Genomic DNA, 22,925 nt, shown 5'->3' with positions numbered 1-22,925 from the left:
GTACCAAAGAGCATGCAGTAGACCGTTGCTGCTATGCCGAAGTAATCTGTCTAAAAGTATACGCAAGTTCCATATTAACAATGCATACCCGAACCACTAAAAATTAGCAAAAAAACTCAGAACAAAAAAGAAGCAAAAACCACACTCCTTGGAGCCAACAGAGCAAGCTCCATAAGAGGGTTCAGGATCATGCTCCTGGAGCACTGAGCTGAATCTACAGAACCAGTGCAAAAGTCTAATATTTCTGTAATTCATCTACTCATATGCTTAATGTATGCATTAAGCTCCAAATATTCAGGCTGTCTCTACAACCTCATACCTGGTAGTTCCACGGTTTCTGTGTCAGCATTTCAATACACTGGAACCCAGATGTTTCACACCTTGCAGTAAACGCGGTTCCTTCAGGAAAGAGTTTCATATCTATACTCTGTCCCAAGTCAATGAGCGTCAAGCCATGAGAGAGGCCATCTATGTCACACGTATCATTATCCAGAAACCTTCAACCAAGACGAGAAGCAGCGATTCGATAAGCATCAAGACTATAATAACATGATATGCTGACACCACATGTAGCAAAATGAAATACTCGCCTTTCTCCAAGTAGGAGGTTATCAGGTTTAATGTCACCATGGATGATTTTGCAGCTGTGGAGCTCTTCTACCATATAAAGAATTTTTACAGCGAAATAGATTACAAGTGCTTGAGGCATCACCTTTTCAGGAATTTTTTTGTAAATGTTTATGGCATTCTGTGTACGAAACAAAGATAGGGAAGAACCATCAGCTACACAAAAAACAACTCAATATGGATCACGTACCCATGTTGATAAGTACAGACTGTGTTCACAATGAAGTTCCATAAAGCGAAGAGACTTCTGTATACTGCAAGGCAACAGCACTCAGAAAGGGACACAGACGTTCAGGGCACAAGTTGAGCACACTTACCAGCAATGTTCCATAGTTGTAGAGCTCACCAACTAAAATGCTTCCATTTTGAAAAAAATGAGCAGAATAAAAGTGGATGTAAAGATGGCGTATACTTGGATCGAGTCTTTCTACCAGTTGGGTTGCTATGTAGAACTCCCAAGGATTGGCAGGCTTCTGGACCTGTAACCAAAAAGGTAATGTACTAGGTATATCTGTTATTTTTTTTTTATATACCTAGTAAATAAAAAAAAGCAGAAGTTCTCAGCTTTTTTCTTAAACTTCAGACTCAAGTTCCTGAACACTTTTCTCTTTGATCAAATAAAATACTTACATCTCAAGTAGTTAACCTCAGGTCAATCTACCCAACAAATAATTCTCTTGAATCACTAATTCAACTACATGCCACAGTTCCATTGTGGCTTATATGCTCTTTAATGCTATTTAAAGTGTTAGACTTTTGCAACATCGATGTTTCAGCCTCCTGCTGGCAACATATGCTTTAAGGGAAGTTTTATGATGAGTTCCAAAGAGAAGAGCCTTTCTGATTCTTCTCCCTAACACTAAATGCCTGATGTTCAAAAAGAAGCTTCTGAAACATTACTTTTAGCTACCAGAAAACTTCCAGTTAAGGTATTATAAATAAAATATGTATTTGTTGGAAGATTGAAACGATGCAGAGGAGATCCACAAAAAGATTCCAAAGGTAGGAAAAACAGATTTGAAGAGGGTTAGGGTGTCAACTCAATCACACAGCCACCTTTCAGCCAGGCTGTAATAAGTGCACATGGGATTTCAGCCAACAGCAGATGCAGGGCTGCATGATCGAGTGTAATCCTCTTGGGCTAAACTGACCTTGCAGTTGTACAGACTTTCTTTTTGGCAGTAGTTCTGATGAAAGCACATCCTATCATCTGTTGCTCATTCCTGCACTGAAGCAGGCTGCAGAAGGGGAAAGCAGGGAGGGAGCTGCTCAATCTACAACCTCCATCTAGACAAGCTCGCTTGTTAAGAAAACTGCACCCTAGAGGCATCACCCAGCAGAGTATACGACAGCCAGCAGCCACCAAACAGGCTGGCTGCACAAAGCACAAAAATGCTTGCGGAAAGCTAGCAGGCATGCATCTGGAAGCAAGTGTCCCTTTCACTGTGACCCAACAGTAAGAGCAGTTTTATCATTAATTCACACACAGTTTAGTTTGCTGTGGACTAAGCGCATTTCACACAAATAGCTCCATTTGCTCAGCTGAGAAAGATGCCCTAAAGACTAAGAATTATAGCCAGGCTACCTATGACTATGTTATAAAAAGAAGATCAAGAGGAAGTTCTGGCAGGTGGATAAAAGACTTCCCATGTAGAATGCGTCGGACATTACAGCACACAAACTGAACAAGGCTTTGAGGATAGTCCAGTATGCTTTATTACATATTTATAAATAAACCTCAGCAAAATCCATCCGGGGAGGTGTCAGATTCCAGAATTTTCCAGCAGAACTATTCTGAATCAACACTACTTACCTTGAATGTTACTTTCTGATTGTTCCTAGGGTTACTGGCATCCAGAAGGGAAGCCTGATAGACTTGAGCAAAAGCTCCTTCTCCAACCAAGCAGTCCACATGGAATGAGCTAGAACCTTTATGAGATGGAAAAAAAAGGAGATTAACACCACAAAGTCCTGCTTGCAAGCTTCGCAGATGAGACTTCAATACTTGGGGGAGGGATTGGGGGGGTTAGAAGCACCAGCCATAAACAAATTGTTGCTTTAACCCTAGTGCTAGTCTTTCTCTACTTGCTCTTCTTGCTAGCCATGCTTTCCATAAAAGCGAGCCTGCAATCACTGAAGAGAACAAGAGTACTATGAAGTGCCATACACTAAAATCAGTGTTTCTATTTTAGTCCAACTCCCTGGAAGTAATCAAATTCTAAAGTGCATTCCTTAAAATGTAAACACTAATGTTTAAGCCATAGAAGTATGTTGCAATTACTGTCATACAGATTTTGCTGACAGAGGACTGTTGCTGTTCTATACAAAGTGTAAGAATTGTGTCACAAATTACCAGGAAAGAAAAACTAGGAAAAGTATCTTTGTTCCTACCTCAGAATACCTAAACAAAAATAGCTAGGTTCTGATTTCAAACAGCAAACAAAAAGGTCTAATTTCAAATTTGAGGTTTAGATAATCTCGAAGCTATTTGGATATATGCATAAGTAAACTGGATTTGAAAAAATACTTCAGGAGTTCCCAGAAAAACCTGCAACAAGTGCTTCAAAATGAAATGTATCAAGTAGCTCTTACCCAAGGGGAGTTCAGCCTTCAGTTTGATGGTTGGAAGAGCAGATTTCCATTCAAAACAGTTGTCATAGGTATTGAGTGGTTTAGGAAGCTCTGATAAGAATTTGCAAATCAATTCCTTATCCCATGGGTTCTCAACAAGGACTTCACAGAAAGAAGAACAATATTTAAGCTATAAGAAAAGTGTCATTTCAAAGAAGCAGCACACACACTTACATTTAAATGAGTATAATTGATTCACACTTGTCCTCCCTCCTATCTTGTACGTAGCAGTGATCTCCTGGCAGGAGCCACAAGACACTTTGCTTACTACGGTGACCACCCGCATACTGGAACAAAGTACTGCTCCAGTCTCAAACTTCACAGAAGAAAACCGTAGTACCTGAAGCTCTACCAGTCCTGGCTGTCCTGTCCTGCTCAGTTCCAGACAGCTTGTCAAGGGAATTCTTGTCCACCCCAACAGATGAATATTCAGCTCTACTAGTGGCAGTCTGCTCACGTAATTTGTGAGAAGCAGCTGTAGCAATAACATTTCCTTGATGCTCTCCTTGTTCTGCAATGTGTTCAAGAGCAGGGCTACATCTTTAAAACAAAATAATATTAACTGACAGTACTGCCATGACATTTTGACATCTTCAATAAGCCACAAGTACATCACACATCCATGCTTGCAACCTTTGCCATAACCATAAGAACTCTGGGCGTGGTTATCCATACAACAAGAATGGCCTCCATATGCTATCTACATCTTTTACTTCAAGCAGCGATTAAATCTGTTCAAAAACAACAGAGCTTAGCAGACTTACCAGCATTTCATATTTGCTCATGATTACTTTATGCATTTACTCTTCAATAATGCCTGCAGACTTTTCTGACAAAACCTTCTGTAGAACATCTTGGCTCTCTAGATTAAAGCTACCTCACACCTAGCAGCTCAGCAGAACTGCTTTAACCTCTATATCCATATATACTGAGTAATGCATCCTGTGACAGGAAGAATGCTGGCAGAATCAACAAGGTGACCTTTGCCTTCAAATGCACATCATATGTTCTCGATCATCTCTATGGAATCATTCAACACGTCTATTCTCACACTCGAGTGTGAGATGTATGTTACAGAAAAGGTACTGCTGAGCCTCCCAAGGAAACTGTTACACAAGGCTCTATGGGGAGGTCACGTTAACACCAATTCATTAACTGCAGCAGTTCAGTTATTGCAAGTCAGGCATTTTCCAAATGTCTATTTCACCCACATGCCTTGCAAACACTGCTTCTCCAAATGTAGCAGTAGTGCTACCAACTAGCGGTTATTGCCACCCCCCAGGGGCAAAAAGAGATTTAAAAGAATCGGTACAATTGTTCAAGCACTTGATACCCATACAGTGTGACAAAAAATTAAATCATAGGAGCATTTTCAGGGACATAATCACCACGCCCAGGTTCATGCAACTTCACAGGGTAACTGTTTAGCATACATCTTCGCAAGCTTATTCAAATATGTTAGCTCTAGATTGCTTGGAAAACTTGCACCAAGAGCAGCACAGCAGAGCTGCCTATGCTGGCATAAATTTGCATCGCAACCTGAAGTCTTGAAAAATCTCAGCAAGTCAATGCTATACCTTAGCTTCTTAGTTTTTGCCTGTCTGTGCAGTTCTTCAGAAAACTCCAAATCCATTTGCAGCACGTCATCCCCGGGAGCTGAACAAAGGGAGTAGCAACAATAGCACATGCTTATTTTCCCAAAAGACAAGCACATTTAGAGTATTATTACCAACACAAGAAGGGTAGAGTCACACTGCAGATGTGGAAGTTGCTAATGTATCACAAGAGCAAGCATCGAACAAACTTATTTTAAAACATACAAAAAAAGACAACAGCTTGATTTCTTCTGGGAAGAGTATTCCAAGACAGAAAGAGGGGCAGACAAGCATAAGGGTCTTCACTGAAGGGGATGATGCCTGGACTTCAGTCAGTTGAACTCTCTGCAACTCTGAGAACTCTGCAACAGCTCAGAACAGTCATTTGACAGCACAGTCAAAGGCTCCCTTGTCCCTTGCCACCTTCTCTTTTTCATCCCCAGTTAAAGAAATTCTTGGAAAGCTTAAGTGCTGGGCCTGCCCATGCTCCCAGAAGCTGTTCTGCACCAAGTTTGCATTCAGAAGTTGCAGCAGCACAGCCATACCTACACTGTATTTGGCAAGGCCCGCAAGGTAAGTAGGGCATAGAAATAGTTACACAGCATTGAATTAGATGCTCTGAACCTGAAGTATTCATTATTTTACCTTTGTCCTCCAAAGCTCGTCGTGAATGTGCTGACAGGTAATTAAATGGTGTTGATACAAGCTGGGCAGCTCGTGCAAAGTCTCTTGTGTTGTTTGGACTGGCAGCTAATGTTTTATTACTACATGGTACATTCCACACCGTATAATCATCCCTCAAGAACTCTGGTGTCCCTGTTTCTTCCTAGACAGAAAAATAAACACACAGATTTAAGCCATCAAAACTGTCCTGTCAGACCTGCACTGTAACATACTAGCAGCCTCCAGTCTCAGTAATGCAGAGTCTGAATGTGTCAATTATTAGAAAAATAAAGGAAAGCCAACATAGCCTAAATCACAGGCTTATATAGTTTTGTGTCAGACTTGCATGTTGGCAATAATCAGTTCCACAGCAAAATGTTAGACATCAAAAAATTGTCATAGGAGAATCTGAAGAAGCTTCTCACTTGCATCCAAGCAGCCTGAAGTTTCATGCATCTCCTTGGCTATGAAAATTGTCAGGTGGTTAGCACAACTTCAAGTCTTTCTCGCTCCCTCTCCCTGTCCTTCCTCCCCTACAGAGATGCCAAATCAACACCAACTGCGGTCAGATCTGTTCTAGGAATAGAAGTCTCCACTATTAAGCTCCTAGAATTTTTATGAAAATTAACAAGTGAAAAAGCTCATCCCACTGTCAGTGAACAGAAAGGGGTACCTAGGCTTTAATAAGATATCATTTGTAGGACTGTTGAAGGACTGGGACAGAAGAAACATAACTACCTAACCCGTCGTCAAGGCTAATTCTTGCAATAAGATCAAACACTCACTTCTGTACAGTCAGTCAAGGGACGTTGTCCAATAGTTCTGGGCTCTTCTGACTTCTTTTTACGCTGTGGGATTCTGACAAAACAGGTAGTTTAGAATAACTTCCCTAGAAACCTTCCAAGGCAGACTGATCATAACAAAGACTTGATGGTTTTATTTATTTAAAGAAAACCATTTGTGGATACTAAGAGAAGTTGCAGTAGCTCAAGAAACAAGCTATCCTCAGTTGTCCAGAAAATTAAGCATCTTAAGCACACTGTCCAAACAGGAAAGTTGCACAATTCTACAGAGAAGCAACTACAGCTTTCTCATGCCACTTCCCCACAGCTGCTACTGATTTTATTCAAGCCAATCCTCATATTGCAAATACAGTCATAGCAAAATTATATGGAATAGAATCAATCCTATATGTAATTCTTAATAAACAGCTCTGTTGCTTTTTTCTCCTTACCTGCTGTTCTCTTTTTCATTCTCATCTTCAAAGATAGAAAACATAGGCACGACAGGGGCAGCAACCTTAACTTTCAAGGTTCCATCAGGCTCTTAAAATAAGAGATCACTGATTGTCACACAGTGAAGATTATATAAACTGCCACATTTTTCCCCTAACCAAGCAGCTGAGGGGCTTGAAGTTGTACCTTTTCTTTTAGGATACTGCACAATCATTTTTGGTCAGGCACAGACACGCTATAGTGAGGAACCCCTTAGAAGTAAGATACTTGTTTTGAAGAAGGTCAGTGGCTTGATAAATTGGTTAGTTTTGGCACATATGGACTTGAAATAGATATACTAACTTATTTTCTTGTAAAGCCTGGATAGAAACTTTAAAAAAGAAAAGAAAGTGAAGCAGATAAACAAGGTAAACATGCAAGTGCTTAAAGCCGGAGTAAGAGATACAGTCATGGCTATATCCAGGAGCATCCTCAGAACTACTGCTCAACTGGTCTTTCCTATAAATGCTTGGAAATGGGGAAGATTTTTCCATCTCAGAAAACCAAGAGTGGCCAGGAATACAGAAGCTTCCTTGGCTGCATCTGACCTGTTGTGAAATGTCCCTGAGCTCACTGTTGTAAGCCACTGCCCAGCTTTCAGACTTAACTGTTACTGATAAGCTGACAATTCAGACTAATGCCTAGCTTGCAAAACGACTTAGAAACAAAGCTTTACTCATATCAAGTATCAGCTGTGCACTTTTCAAAGTCAGGTTTTAAATACTGCAGAAGTGTCTACAGAGAAGCAACATTTAATGAGGACATTAATAGGCTGCTAGCAGTAAAGTACTTCTGCCTGTGCTGTTCTGACTGCGCATCAACATTTAGAACTTGTCAATAAATTAAATACACTACTGGGTTACGAAATTACTTCTTCACTTTACACTGACTCACACAACTACTTGCTTCAAAATTATAGGGAACAGTGGTAGGAGTAAGCAGGAAACATAGAAGTGAAATATTGAGGACTAAAAAAAAGCCAAAAAAGTACATACCCCTTTTTCTACAGAAGACCTCAAATTGCTCCTCACTTTCTTCAAGAGATTGTTCAGGTGAGAAGGGTGTTTGAAACACATCCATTAGAAATCCTAGAAATAGAAAAGAAAAATACATGAATGCCACCCAATAAAAAAAAAAACAGTTTCTCCGCTCTGTAATAGTTGAATTGAATGATTCTTATGATTTATCAAATGCCAGTGATCTATTATTCCTTATTCTTGCATTTAAACACTCCAGATAACTAAGCAGGAAGATTAGACTTAACCAATGCATATGTACTGGTGCCATGAATTTTTCTCTTTAAAAAAAAAGTCACACTCTCAAAGATGAGATTTTGGGTTCTTCTAAAGGAGAAAGTTCTCCTTTATTTTTTAGGGATTTGGATAACTATTGCATACCACAAGCTTTTTGGTTTTTCTTTTTACAGATTTATATTCAGCAGCGGCTGTTTGCTACGTAGTAGTAGATAGCAGGCTTACTACCAAAAAAGAAGAACATGGAAGAAGCACACAAAAGGAACAGAATAACTTCTGGGTGCTAACACTCTACATCTGATATCGGAAAAAAGTTGCAATTTCCATTATGGGATTTTGAAAAATCAGCGTTTAGAATTGATAATGCTCATCCTATAAAACAAAAAGCTTTTGCATACGGCACTCTGGTTTGAACTCTGGGGGAAGGTTAATGTCAACGAGAGTCAAGTTATTAACTTCCTATCATTCTTCGACTTTAGTCTGTTGAAAGTCATCATTTCAGAAACAAGAGTCACTGACAGTACAGACAAGCTCAGCTGAACATGCTGCCCAAAGCAGCCTAGCAGGTGTGTCACCAGTGACTTATTCAGAATTTGACAACATGTGGCTGCTGGGATGTTCGTAAGGCTGTTATTTCTTGAGCTGAGTTTTACCGCCCCTGTCTTGGAAGAATATGGTCAAAGTGTTGGGTCACCAAGTCGACTGCAAAAGAAGAGTACCAATACCATTAATTTTATTTTCCTCTTTGAATGGTGTAAATGCTTATTGCTAGATAGCCTCATTGTATATTCAGCTCCACGAAAGTTACCAGGCAAGATCCCATTAATTCCAGTGAAACTAGCATATTATTCCAGATGCCTACCCAATGCTTCTTTGGTATGAACTGTAGGTGAAGGCTGCACTTTGAATGGCGTTGCCTGTGTTGCTCCTCCGAGGGAGGTATTTGGTGTAGCTTGAGAAGCATTTCCAGAAGCAAAGGAAGAATTTCCAACTCGAGATGCTAGAAAAGAAAACAGAGAGATCATTTCTAAACTAGCCTGGGATTGTTTATCAACATTTCAGTAGCCAGCAAAATGTTAGCAAGAGAAGTAAACAAGAGGAGTAGCAGAATGACAACCCAGAATTTTGGGAGAGCAGATTTTGGCTTGTTCAGTGATCTGCTTGTTCCCAAGGGAGACTGCCCTGAAGGGCAGAATGGACCTTGTACAGCTGGGTGGCCTTTGAGGACATCACTCTCAATTCATAGGAGCAATCCATTCTGACACAGTCAAGCAGGAAAGAAGCCAGTGAAGACAAAGAACTCCTGACCGAGCTCAAACCAAAAAGGAATTGCACAGAAAGTGGAAACAGGGACCAGCTACATGAAAGGGATACTGAGACACTGCCCAAACATGCAGGGATGGAGTCAGGAAAGTCAAAAAGCTTAACTAGGGTTGGAACTAGTGAGAGATGTGGCAACAATGGTTTCTTGTACAAAAAAAAAGAACCAGGAAAAATAAGGAAACAGAATCCACTGCTCAGAAGGGTAAGGGACCTAGCAAAAGATGACATGGAAAAGGATGTTTTGCCCACATTCTTACTCTAAGGTCTGCCCCTAAGTCCCTAAAGGTTCTGGCAGAAACTAGGGGAAGGAAGCATTATGTCAGAGACCTCAAGAGTTCCCAGCCAGCCAAGGTTAATTCACACAGTGGTAGTGAAGTAGAAACAGCCTGTAAGCGCTAACAGTTTAAAACTGGAAGGGATTAGTGGATCTTATAGTCTGTTTCCCTCTGTATTACAGGTCACTGTTTCAGCCAGGTTACTGCTGTATTAAGTTTCAGCATTTTAGTCTCATATCTCTGCCACATCACCTCTTTAGGAAGACAAAACACGCTCCCAGTAACCTGAGGAAAATCCCCTCCCAAGGGCAAATCATCATTTAGCCACTAGGAAGATAGCCTCCCAAAACAAACAGCAAAAGGGTCATCTTCCCTGGAAAGCAGTGGTCCACTAAAACCAATATCTACTGGTGGCAACTGTGCCCAGTCACTGATGTCTGAAAACGCATAGTCAGTAAGAGTCAACTAGCAGAGTATTAAAACTCAGACAAATTCCTTTGAAGTTAAAAACATAATATTTCATCTTGGTCATCTAAATGCAGAACTGTAAGTAGTAATGGAAGCTCAAGAAATCATACAATTCACTTGCTGCTCCTACGTCATATGTATCCCACATAATCTCACGTATACATCCACCACACTTCTGGAAAAAATATAATGAAGATCCAGAATCCTACTACAGATGAAATAGGCGATCTTGCTTTAAAAGCAAAATTTCTAGGTTGTTTTTACAATTAATTTGGGAAGGAATTTCAATAGTTAAGTGTTCTTTGTAGTTATCAGAGAAAATTATGTCTTATTCAAAAGGGAATGGAAATGCAAATACTGAAATAGCGCCATCCCACACATTTGGTGTGAGACAATGAGGCATCAGGTAGAGCTACGTGATAAAGTCCTGTACGCATTTATGTTGAATATTCAAGAACTTTCAAGTAAGATGGTCTTGGTCTACCAAAACTGAAAAGCTATGTGCTATTCAACTCCCGCCAGTGAAGTCATATCAGCTGCATTGGTCTTGTCAAGAGTTAGTTTATTACCTTCCTTCACGTCCACACAAGTAGTTAGTCCAGTGGATCTCTTTTTAGAGTGCCTTCAAATGAAAGATTAAAAACCATTAGAGCTTGAAATAAATGCCTTTCTTCTAAATTATTTTTTTTTTTTTTTTTTAAAGTTCAGCTTCAGTTCAGGACTTAATAACAACGCACTTTAAGCAGTAAAAGGTCCTTTCTCAGCTTAGAACAAAGGAAACATCTCAGAAATGACAACCAGGGATCCTGCTTTTTCCACACAAAGGACACATAAATGAAGTCAAAGAACTTTTAGAAAATTATTATATCTCCCCTGGGCCCCCAGGTTTCTCACACAGTTGCCAATAGACACAAAACCCGAAAGGCAGCAGAGTCCTTTAAAAAAGATAAAATGCAGGCATTAAATATTCTTGGATACAGTTTGCCTCCAAGTAATTCCCTTATGTAAGTGAATGACAACTGCTTCTGTTTCACCTTGTCAGTCAAACCTACTCAGACACACCCATTTTGCCAACCTAGCTTTCTCCCTCCCACCTCCCAATTGTTTCATGCATTAGCTCTGCCACACAAGCCAAAGTGCGGAAGATAAATAAAAGCACTTTTTTCTTCTCCAGAGACATTTGCAGCCAAGTTGTAACATCTGGTATCTGCATGAACTAAGCACATTGTTATTTATTTCGGGCATGCCAGGGACACAAATGCTGAATAATCACTTTGGTTATGCAATGAATTTGTTCTTAGTTATTACAACTAAAACATGGGGTGAAAAGAATTAAAGATTGAAATAAGGATCATACGTTATAAGAGTTTGATCTGTCTAAACACTGGTTTCCACAGGCTAGTTCAGATTTTTTTCAGAAGAGTAAAAACCCTTTCTTCAAGTTAATTTTTAAGTAAAGTGTAACTACAGAAGACTGCACAATTTGTAAAGCAAGAATCGAACTGTTTATACGTACTGTTCTCCAGTGCTCCAATTAAAAGTCGAGTCAGGGCGCACCTGCTCCTGAGCTGGAGCACTGTTGAATGGAGGGTGTAACAAACTCTTCTGGACTTCTCCAAGTTCTTGCTGAGTTTTGAGTATGTCCTTTTCATACGTTGCTTCCAACAACAAGGAAGATTTCATCTGGTGGCCAACTGGGTTCACGGACTTCAGTGTAAGAGCATTTGATGACAAAGTGCTTGACTGAAGCTGGTCTGGCACCAGCCCTTGGAGGGTTTGCAGACCTGAGCTTTGACAAGATGCCATCCATTCCTGCTGCAGAGCTGCGCTGGGTGCTACATGTGGATATATCTTTAGAGACGAAAAACATTATTTTACCCTCAAAAACCCACACACATATATAAACATTACCATTTACCCTTTTATTTTGCATAACTAGAATAGCTTATCGTGCTTAAGAGAACTTTCACATGTAACTAAAACTAGATCACAGAGAAGCAAAACCAATCTTTGAGGTTTCACAATTAAAAATGTTTCATCATGTATTTAAGGTTATGCCGGGTATCTATACTAGTCAGATATTGCAACCTCAACTTCCAGATTTGGTTAACACACTGCTTGTGTTATCATCTAAAGCGCAGCTAAATTTTACGTGGAGAGTTCAAGAGGACTGCTCCTATTTATCATAGCCCATACTCACCAACGGCTTATTTTGTTCAGCTAATGTTGTAGATGCTGGTTCCAGTCTAGTTTCCTCCAAACTCTTGGTGAGCTGAGTGAGCTGTTCCAGCTTCTGCTGCAGGGCTTGCAGTTCAAGGACAGCTGACTCTTTTCTTCTTATGGAATCCCTCTCTTCTTCTCCTAATGAGGGAACGTCAACATTAAGTAAACCAGATATTAAATAAAACGATGAAAAGGGACAGCTACACAACACTATCTCAACACTAGCCTGGACACCAGCAGCAGCCCTAATGCTTTTAAAGGAGTTCTCACAGGCCAGGATACCTCTCACCTAAGTTGCACTTAGAGTGCCAGCCTCAGTGCTCCTACTGCAAGCATGCTCACGGCTCTCATCTTCAGCACAAAAGAACACTAAACTCTGAAAAATTCTACCAAAGCAACCCTTTGGTAACATTTGAGTGGAGATGGAGCCTGCTGTCCCTGAAGGGAGAGCTGTCCCTGCTGGGAATTATCGTACATAACTACCGCAAATAACAAAAAATCCACCCAAACACTTGTTTTAAAATATGCATTTAGAAATACAATTGTAAGCATACTCTGGGCTCTGATTACAGCCTACAAACAAAGAAACAAAGATATTCTTCATCTTGAATTATAGGTATCAGCTGGTAAGCAGATAGCCACAGCTACAACTCACATCAGGGTAACTAGTACTGCTAAGAGCTGTCTGCACTTGCCTGCAATTTCCTCAGAAGGAACAACACTTTTTAAGAAAATTTAGGCTTCAAAAGACAAAACCAAAAGATGAGCTTAAAATCTAAATACCAGCATCATGACAGTTCTGGAATTAAGTCCTTGAAGTGTTTGAAGACAACTTAACACCATTACACGTCAGTCATTTGGTCTGTTTACTAACGTTTCCCAGCTTACCACAGCCTGTTTTTGTACAGAGATGATAACCTGGGCTTTGAGAAAGTTTTCAGGCTACAGAGCTTGAAAAGACATGAATACAGACAGGTGCTACTTTTCCAAGAACATGAGAATGTTTTTGAAATAGCTAGGTGGAAGGAGAAGAATACCGCGTTCTTTCTGTCTTCTGAGGCGCTCGTATTTCTTGAAGTATCGCTTGGCTCTGAGCTCCTCAAATGAAAGTTCAGAGCCTTCACATATGAGCAGGTTTTTATTATACATCGCAACCTGCTCACATTCAACAGCAGCTGACGATGACTTAGGAAGAACTTCAGATTTGGAGAGGTATGTCACGTACTTTCTGTGAGGAAAAATAAAAAAAGTTCAAGTTTGTTGGATTTGTTCTGGGGAGTATGTTATTTTTTCCCAAAAGCAAGGCCCCCTCCCCTCTTTCTTTCTCCCCTTTTTTTAAACTTACACTTCTCTTTCACCAGAAGAGCAGGACTGAGTACCAGCACAATCAGGACCCTAAAGTTGTGGGGTAGGGAGAAAGAAATCCAGCATTATATTTAACCATCCATTTTGATGGGACTAGCAATCAGGAAGTCCCTAATATTAAATTCTGATTGAAGAGATGACAATTCAGGCCATGAGCATAGCAAGAACGAACAGATCAGGAGAAGTATACAAGTGATCACAGCCTGAGGAAGCTCGTCCTGAAGAATTAGCTGTATAAGAGTCTGCTGTTATCACTGAGAATTTTTGGAAGATGAGCAAGATCCCAGAGGATCCAGACAAAAGGATATACTTGTGGAAACTGCAGTCCTCAGAAGGATTCTGGGACTAGTTGAACAGGCATTTTCTATTCCCCAAAAAACAGGAATGTAATTTCTAGATCACGTGGGTTTGTAAAGAACAGATTGGATGGCCCCCTCCGATTTCTTTCTTTGACAAGCTATCCAATTTCAGGGGTATGGAGGCAGGCAAGAGGTCTAAGAAGCTTTAAGCTCTATTCCATCATCCATGACACCTTTTAGTATTTGCAGGCAATACCAAACTGAAAGAGTCACAAGCACTTTAGAAAATGGGACAAAGTTGAGAAAGCTGACATATTTCCTACCCACAGTCTTTCAGTCTTAAATTTCACACACCCCCCGTTCACCTTTCATCTTGTAGTGTCAGAAAAGCTGCAAAGAAATTTAACTAGCTTTGTCAAACCTCAGAACTACAGTGCTGCATTCTGGTACTTATCTAAGACGGGTTAGAACTAATATGGCTTCATTTTTGGTTTTATTGTGGGGAAGGGGGTGGAGGAAGAGGACTATGGAGTGACACAATTTGGGCTGTGAAGTTAACTAAAACTTCCACAAGGTACGAAGAGAACCTCAGCTGGAACTTGCTACAGACAGACATGGCAAGCTACAGAGTGCTCTACTGACATTCCCCCACAGAGGGGCTCAGGAGCCACGAGTGTGTCATCTCCTAATAATTTCCCATCATCAGCAGACTAACTTCTACACAAAGCCACCATCTCACTGAGGACCGTTTTGGAAGTTTCTCTTCTTCCTCTGACATTATCTTTTATTTATTCTTCAATAGCATATAAAAGTAGTGGCATGGAAATTCAGTGTAGATGATACTCAATCGTGACGACAAAATACTATTTATAGTACTATCCCTGCAAAGAACACTAACTAGCTGGACGAATCACTCCTTGCCTGGGATACTGGAAACGTGTTGAGTGACTAACAGCTCTTTCCCCATACTTGTGAAACAAACTATTTCTACGAAGATGTGATGCTTAGAGCCTAAAATCCATCAGCAACATTTCTAAGATGTGGAAGATATTGTTAGAATATTTTAACATTTTTATTCAATCAAGCTCTTTAACCTAAAACTTATGCAAGGGTCCCACAGTCTTCCCCATGCTAATTCATTTCTCAAGTTTGTTACCTGATTATTGCAAGTATATGCTGGATCGTTAAGATTCGTAACACCTTTTTGAGGAGACATTTGATTTGCAGCATGTGAAGTTTGAAGTGGTTTTATAACAGCAGCACCTGGGACAGATTACACAGGCTTGCATTAACGAGTAGAAATCTTTTTCTCATGTATGAATTTTTACTTACAACTTTAAGCATTGGAAAACTTCTACTTTATGTTTTGAATACACTTAAGAATTTTTAATACAACCAGGAAAACAGTAAAAAAACAGTTTCTACAGGAAACATATTACACTTTGTAATCATTCAACCAGCTCTGGAACTTAACAGAAGCTCTCAGTTGCATCTTCTACAGTGCATATTATTACTTCTTTACACTCAAAGAAAATGCTGCTATCATTTGCAGTATCAATGATAGAAGACCCAGCTACCATCTATGTCTGGTAAGGAGCACGAGCTCGTCACCAAACTTAACTTTTAAGTTTTGTTATTAAAATATTGTTGCTCTAAATAATTAATTCCCTAATTTTAGAGCTGTTATTCACATTCTTTATTTTGATTGTTCACATTCCTAATTATAGGAATATTCTCATATTGAAATTCTAACATCTCAGCCTTCAGCTGCTTTACTGAAACAAACCTCTGCTGAATGTTTTAACACTGTAGCTAGAATAGAATCAATACAGCAGGTTCCCCACATAGAGCTGTGTTAATCCCACTTAGACATAGGAAGGGTTAAGAGAAAGGAAGCATGAAACAGCTTCCTTCACAATGACAAAACCCACTGATCAAGGGAAGAGATTCATCCAATTGAGGTACAGTTCACAGGCAGATTATCTGTAGCCTCACCTTGCAGAGGAGGATTCTGAGGATTGTAATTCTGCAGCCAGCTAAATTGCAAGAAACATCAGTCATTATCATTAAGTCACCTGTCCCCCATTCCTCCCCATCCACCCCCAGAAACCTTGCACAGTCCTCATGCCTAGAAATCAAACACTAGGATACCCACGTTACTTACAGGACATATTATTGAGCATATCCTAGCAGTTTTACATTCTAAAACGCAAAACAACTCCACAATAGGCAGCAAGAGATGAAAATCATCTTGTTTATCATCAGCTGAGGGAATATATCTCACGATAAGCAACTAACAAAGTTCACACTCAATAAATCCAAGATGTGCTTTAATTTGGACCTATTCAACAAAAAATAGACAAAAGAATCAACCAGTTTCAGGATTTTCTTTCTGAGCCCTACTTCACTCAAGGCACTGTGGTACAGGCTTTCTCAGTACACCCTTCAAAATAGACAACACGTACTGAACAGCAAAAAGGCTGTTAAGGTCCTTAAGCTTATACCCACCTTCCACAAAAATAATCATTAGTGTATATATGCTCTGTGCTATAGCAGAGGTAGACAAGAAAAAAAAACAACAACCAAGCACTACCTAATAGCTCTGTAAGTAAAAGATGTATCAGAATTACCAGTACAGCTGTTCCAAGTCCTCTCGTGGTTGTGCCTGGTTGTGAAATCCTTTTTGAAGGACAGCTATCGCACACTGCGCGTTGCCCTCATTTACCAGCTGCTGAGCCCAAGCGATATAGAAAGCAGAGGCATTTGCACCAACTCCCTGTCCATACAGGTAGTCAAAGTACTCAGAAGGAGAGGTGATGAACTCTGCCTGCACAAGACAAAGACACATAACCCATAAGCACTTTCAAGAGCATCCAAGGAAATTACAGGAGTAAAAAACTAACAATTTCTTACTTTCCACGTTAAGAAAGCTTCATTTTTTAAAGATAGAAACAGCTAGTAAACATTTTTCATGAGCTAAGCAGCTTAACAAGAAAGCTTTTAAAAAGGAACGTGCTGCCCTTCAGCAAGACTAAAAAGTTCTGAGTTCTTAGATCAACACATTTGTACCCCACGCCGTCTCCCTGAGGGCTCCTTTTCCTCTCACGGCCCTGTCCAGGCTTGGCTAATCTGCACCGGAGGCGCGGAACGGGACAAATGGCTGTTCCAGGCCGTTTCAGAACGCACAGCGCCAGGTTACAGGCAGCAGGCAGCCTGGGCGGCTCCTCTCCTCCGCACGGCTGGAAGGGGACAGGCTGGAGCCGCAAAGCTGCCCGGCGGTGGTGCAGCCGCACCTTCGGGGGGTGAGCACCGCCGCAGCCCGCACCTACCAGCTTCAGGCAGTAGCCGACGAACCTGGGGTCCCGGCGGTACCTCCCGTCCGGCAGGAACGCCGCCACCAGCCGCTCCAGGAGGCTGGGCAGCCGTGCTCGCCGCTCCGGGGCGGGCAGGCAGCCCTCCAGCCACCGCGCGTACCTGCGGGGGGACGGGCGGGGCCGGGTCAGGCACCGCCAAACGCCTCGGCCCGGCCCGGCCCGGCCCCGCGCACCCACCTGTCCCACGGCTCCAGCGGGTCGCTGCCGACGTAGCTCCGGAGCTGAGCCTCCAGGCTCCTGCGGGGCGGGACGTTAGGGGCTGGGGGGTACCGGGAGCCCCCCCCCCGGCCCCGTGAGGCGCCCCCCGGCCCCCCTCCGGCGGCCCCCGGCCCCCTCAGCCCCCCGGCCGTCCCCTCACCGCCCGCCCGCTTCCATGTCGCCGCCGCCGCCACACCAACCGCCGCCGATTCAAACCGGGCGCGCACGCGCACCAAGACCCCGCGCCGCCTCTCCATTGGCCGTCCCCCGCCGCCAATCGCTGAGCGGCCCTTTCGCTCCGCCCACCACAGGCCACGCCCCCCTCCCCGTGGCGCCGGCGGGAAGCGCCCCCAGCCGAACCCAGCGCCCCCCCCCCTCGACTGTCATCAGTGAGCCAGGGCCGAGCGTGCTACCGGGCGCTGTTTAATGAGCTTACACACTGGTCCGGACACACATACACGAGTGCGGCAGTACACGGTTCCAGTTACAAAGAGACAGCTATTCCGTAACACCGATACCGAGCTGCTACTGGACGCACGCAGGCAGAGGCAGCCCCATAGCGTGTGCCCAGCATCCGTTGGGCACTTTACATGAGATAAAGCTCCTTTACGTGACAACGCCATGTCCAGCAGTGGCTGCTCCTTCTGCTGCTAAATCTGGCCCACGTGCAGGTGAGCACAGCGACGGAAGGCAGCCGGGCAGAAGGTGCTGGAGAGCCGAGCAGCTGAGGATCAGCTCTTCCTTGTCAACGGCTGTGGACACCCTGAGTTACACAGCTCGCTCAGAAGTGAGATGACTGGGGCCGGCAGCGGTAGGCGACAAGTTTAAGATCTCCTCAAATGAAGGGCCTTCGTCTTCTGGCGGTATCTCTGCCTCAAACATACGCTGAAGCAGAGCATCAACTGTCCTGTACCCTGAAGGTAGCAGAAGAGTCACTGTAAGCATCCATTCCCATTTTTCCAGCAGAATTGTAGAGTATCCACCTTAATACAGATCTTACTCAAAGCCTACTCCCCTTGTTTTATGCTAAAGCAGCAAGAAAATAAATGCCTCAATTAATGTCTACTGGTATTTTGTACCATCTACTTTTATACACTGTAAGCACTTGTAAAGGATAAGACCCTTACTTTAAAGTGCAAGGACGTGTACTCCATCTGTCCTTCGACAGACTTCTGATCCTGATGAACTGCCTCACTGAGAAGTACAAGCTTGGAGAACCGCAGAGCAAGAAAGCCAGGGGAAGCAGCAGCAGGCATTAAGCTAGAGCAAAGGAGCATATAGTCACCCTGTGATCCAAGCCAGGAGTGCAGAGTGCACACAGGAAGGAGAGAAGTAGAAGACAGGCTTCTTGGCGACAGCAGGACCTCAGCCACCAAGGCAGTGTCTCCACAAACTGGCTACTAAAGACAAGTGTGCAATGAAGGACCAAGGAAGAAAAGCTGCTACCAGAGTAAGCAACACCAAACATTAGATAGAGTCCACAGCATTAGAGACTCCACAGTTCTCTAAAAGCCTCCAGCTGTGTTTTAGCTGCTTTTATGGCCCAAAGAAAGCAGAAGTGCTTCAAAACTTTCCCAGACAGGGCTACTAACAGGGACAGTTCAGAGCCTCGGCCTCTTAAGCAAGAGATCAGGCACTCTGGCAGCAGTCACCACCTCTGAAAGAGCCTGTAGGGCCACACTTACGTTTGGAGGCGATTTTGAACACTAGCCCTCTAGGCTGTGTCTTTGTTCCAACTTCCCCCTCAAGGTCGTGCTCAGCACTCTCCATGTTATCAAGGAGTTGTTCATCCTGGAGCACCTCCCTACACAAGAAGGACCAGAAGTTACCCCAGGGACCCACACATGCACAGCAGCAATGGATTCTCTTGGGCAGGGCTAGCTCCCTGGTCATGCTGTTAGCCTCCAGCACCCCTCCTTCCCCGGGCAACAGCCCTGGGCTGGAAGAGCTCAGCAAGGCAGCTGCTTTACCATGTTCTCACCTTCAAGGTGAGTAATTTGTTGCTACCATCTAGACCAAGTCCATATGGTTATGACAGGTTAGCAAGAACTTTGTGAGAAAGAGGGGAGCAGTCTCATCTCACACCTAGGGTCAGAAGGAAGCGTTTTCCTGCAGTCCCAATGCCCTCATCAGATGCGCCAAGTCAGCCACATCCAGCACTACCCTTCAGGGGGGCTTACTCTTGAACTCCCATTCCCAGCTCCTGGATTTTCTGCTCAATGGCTGTTTCTACTTCACTCTTCTCTAGAGAATACTCCACAAAGAAAGCTTCCAAGATGAACGACACAAAGATGCTGAAAGAAATAAGCAGAATTACACAGCAGCATTTCCCTACTGGCATCCCCTTCTTTGGCAATCAACTACCATCTGATTAGGCAGGCTCCAGGTACCCCGTCTCCAGCAGACATTGCTGTAAGCCAGAGCACCAGAGCAGCACCCAGTAGAGACAAGAATAGATGCAAGAGGCTTCTCCAAGAGACAGACTGGACACAAAGAAACCACAAAGAAACACACAATGCATGACCCTTGGACCATCAACATTGCCCTGGCAGAGGTCAGAGCCCCTCTTCATTCCAGTACAGAGGAGAGAAAACCAAAAAAAACTTACTTGACAATAATTATAACCATCACAATGTGGAAGGCAATGAAATAAAGTTTTGCAGGCTGAGCAGTCACATTGGCAAATCCATTGGCAAAGAGTATAATGGGAGTTAAGGGTAAGAGCACCAAAGGAAGAAGATGTCTTACTGTACAGTAGTGCTAATGGAAGAAAACCTGATAACACTTCCAGCAATGATATTCTGGAGAGAGAAAAAAAACACTGTGGGGGGTATTGCTCTGTTGTCTGGCACTAAGTGCATGAGTGCATTCAAAATAAGGGGAAGAATGGGGCTTGGGGTTGAGGGGGAGCACGGTTCACTGAGCTCCGGTTTGGCCCTTCCACCACAAAGGATATCATGCCACTGGTTGACTACAGTGAGCTCCATCAGAACAATGAAGGAAGATGCAAAGTTGTTGAAGTTGTTCTTGCAGTACTTTCCACGGGCAAACAGAGAATCCTTGAGAGCTGGGTTTCCACATTCCAGAGCATAAGGGGCATTAGAATTCACAGGGAAGAACTGGATCTTCCCATGGAATAATTCCATGCCAATGATAGCAAATATACAGTACACAACCTGGGAAGAGAAATGCCATCACCTGCTTTCTCCAGTGAGCAGTAAGCCCCATGGCAAGTTTAGAAGTTCCAGCAGGCTCTTCAGTTTCTACAGACACAGCAAGCTGCTGAGAAACAGCATAGAGTCTAAGAGACCCTACCCCCCCAAGACCAATTACTAGGCAGAAATAAGCCAAGAACTACAGCCCAAATGTACAGAAATGAAACATTCTCGAATCATAATAGGAAAATTTAAGAGATTTGAGAAACAAGATTCTCATTCAGCTTTTTGCCCAAACCATAGTTCAATTTCTTACAGTATCTGTAGCCCAGCCTGCACAGGACATCTTTGCTGCCACATAGAGGACAAAAATGCCCTGGCCTCTGACCTGGCAACTAGCAGGAACCCAACCCTTTTGCACACGTTTACATACTTCAAAACCAAGCATCAAATGGACAGTTTCTTAAAGGCCTGCCATCCAGATATCTGCATTTATCCTCTTGCAAACCACATGAGTGAGAGACTTAAAACACATTCCTGCAAAACTGGAATGCTTTGAGCTAAGATACCAGGATTTCTTACCAGAGTCAGACCACCAAATGTCAACATGGTTGGTACGATGTTTATCAGCGTGTTCATGATGACCCGGAACCTACAGCAAATGATTTATGATAACACCTGCTGTGGGGAGGCTTTTTTTAAAGTCCATGCTTGCTTATCACTGCCTCCCATCCAGCATGAACTCCCCACTTGTCCTTATTTATTGCTGCAGAGAGGTTGCAGCAGCTGGGCTCATCCCAGGCAAGTTGGGACAAGGCCTTTGAATGCCACAGTCAATCCAAAGCACTACATTTCAGCCAGCCTCTGATACGGCTTGCCCCACAAACATATCCCTACCCCATTCTGTTCATTACCTTTGAATGCTGTCAACAATCCTTATTAGCCTGAGGACCCTTAATATGAAGACAATGTCCAGGATCTGTTGGCTGTTGTACTTCGTAGCTGAAAAAAGAGAAGTCTTCTGCAAAATGAGCAGGTAAGTGTAAAGACACGTTCTTACATTTGTTACAGTTACTGTGTTTAATAAGGGCATAACAGGTATCCATAAAAAAAGACACTGGGTTAGTTCTTAGAAACCCTATAGAAAAAATCATCATCCTATCAAAAAAGCCACCCAAGCCCAAAATGACAGCAAAAGACAACTCAAGACCACCGAGTTTCCCAGATGCATGCAGGCTGTTTAAGCCGCACTTACTCGATCTCAGGGTGGTATTGAGTATCGTTGCAGTCAAGGCAGCAAAGATGATGAGGGTATCAAACCTAGCATGAGGGAAGGCAGCACTGTTAGATTTGTGGGCAACAAAGAACGGGCACTTAAACTGCCACATTACATATAAAAGTAGTAACCTTTCTTCCTCTCATCTGTGCCAGACAGCCCTGCTTCATCTGAAATTATTTACAGCATGGGAAGATTTGTTTTTCTTCATTGTTTACTAAAAAAAAAAAACAACCTTCCCCTGCCTAACTACTATCATCACACACTGCAGTCACCTTTGACTGAGCTACCTGGGGAGCAGAGAAAAGCGCCTCTTCTGACAGAGACAGGAAAGGGCACACTGTCCTCTCACACACACAAGTGTTTTAACTATACCCTGGTACATGAGTTAGTCTCAGGAAGCCCATCTCAGACTTCCATTTCTTGAGAAGCTGGAGACAGAGATCTCACCATACTTCACAGTACTTTTACCACCACCATTCATCTCACTCACCAGTTCCAGAATTGATTTTTGCCAAAGAACACCCTCGGTTCGTACGTGTACACTTTTAGGAGTATCTCAATTATGTACAAAGCAAGGAAGACCCATTCTGCATAAGAAATGTAAGGGGTTTCCTCATCCAGAGCAATGAAGATAGCATTTATTAAAATGATTGCATCGTAAGTCCAAACAAATCCCCTGCAAAAAGGAAAAGAAAGATGATTCACCTCACCACTCTCAAGAAGGTAAGAGTTAGTTAATTCAGGAGTTCTTAGTTTCCTAAATGATAATGTTTGAGGGAGGAGGCAATCTTTACTTATCAGCTCTCACAGAGCCTGAGAGTTTAGGGAAGTTACTGCAGAGCCTAGCTTTGTTCTTTAAATCCAACACAGAACATAGGCCTTCAAGGTACACCACTGTCAATACTCCCAGTGTTAAGCTCTCA

At 42.8% G+C, this 22,925-nt stretch overlaps 2 protein-coding genes across 2 annotated transcripts; both read right to left on the bottom strand.

Annotated features, from left to right (window-relative positions):
• Nucleotides 1-5: 5 nt before the first annotated feature.
• Nucleotides 6-17,822, bottom strand: LOC310892082 (mitotic checkpoint serine/threonine-protein kinase BUB1-like; the record flags this gene model as incomplete). The annotated part of the gene is made up of 24 exons (XM_083854251.1): nucleotides 17,729-17,822; nucleotides 17,548-17,607; nucleotides 17,326-17,470; nucleotides 16,627-16,823; nucleotides 15,992-16,032; nucleotides 15,153-15,259; nucleotides 13,678-13,727; nucleotides 13,370-13,560; nucleotides 12,310-12,470; nucleotides 11,626-11,960; nucleotides 10,679-10,731; nucleotides 8,906-9,043; nucleotides 7,786-7,878; nucleotides 6,751-6,841; nucleotides 6,302-6,374; nucleotides 5,499-5,679; nucleotides 4,836-4,914; nucleotides 3,599-3,798; nucleotides 3,220-3,360; nucleotides 2,441-2,556; nucleotides 945-1,106; nucleotides 591-748; nucleotides 320-497; nucleotides 6-50 (listed from the first exon to the last, which is right to left on the bottom strand). Coding segments are annotated over exons 1-24 (3,012 nt in total), but the record flags the coding sequence as incomplete, so codon positions are not given.
• Nucleotides 17,823-18,345: 523 nt separating this feature from the next.
• LOC310892083 (two pore channel protein 2-like) lies at nucleotides 18,346-22,024 on the bottom strand. Its single transcript, XM_083854252.1, has 9 exons — nucleotides 21,979-22,024; nucleotides 21,638-21,725; nucleotides 21,306-21,375; nucleotides 20,525-20,744; nucleotides 20,177-20,267; nucleotides 19,749-19,862; nucleotides 19,254-19,372; nucleotides 18,696-18,828; nucleotides 18,346-18,482 (listed from the first exon to the last, which is right to left on the bottom strand). The coding sequence occupies exons 3-8, from the start codon at nucleotides 21,360-21,362 to the stop codon at nucleotides 18,824-18,826; spliced, it is 606 nt and encodes a 201-aa protein (XP_083710378.1). The 5' UTR covers nucleotides 21,363-21,375; nucleotides 21,638-21,725; nucleotides 21,979-22,024; the 3' UTR covers nucleotides 18,346-18,482; nucleotides 18,696-18,823.
• Nucleotides 22,025-22,925: the final 901 nt, after the last annotated feature.

This window comes from Anser anser, assembly GCF_964211835.1.
Source record: "Anser anser genome assembly, contig: HAP1_SCAFFOLD_671, whole genome shotgun sequence".
NCBI lineage: Eukaryota > Metazoa > Chordata > Aves > Anseriformes > Anatidae > Anser > Anser anser.
This window is presented reverse-complemented; position numbering and strand designations above follow the sequence as displayed.

Coding starts and splice junctions, on each gene's coding strand:
- LOC310892083 (XM_083854252.1), bottom strand. CDS start 21,362: ATGAACACGCTGATAAACATCGTACCAACCATGTTGACATTTGGTGGT. Junction 20,745..21,305: donor CATTTGGTGGTCTGACTCTG/GTAAGAAATCCT, acceptor TTCTCTTCCCAG/GTTGTGTACTGTATATTTGC. Junction 20,268..20,524: donor TGTAGTCAACCAGTGGCATG/ATATCCTTTGTG, acceptor CTCCCATTATAC/TCTTTGCCAATGGATTTGCC.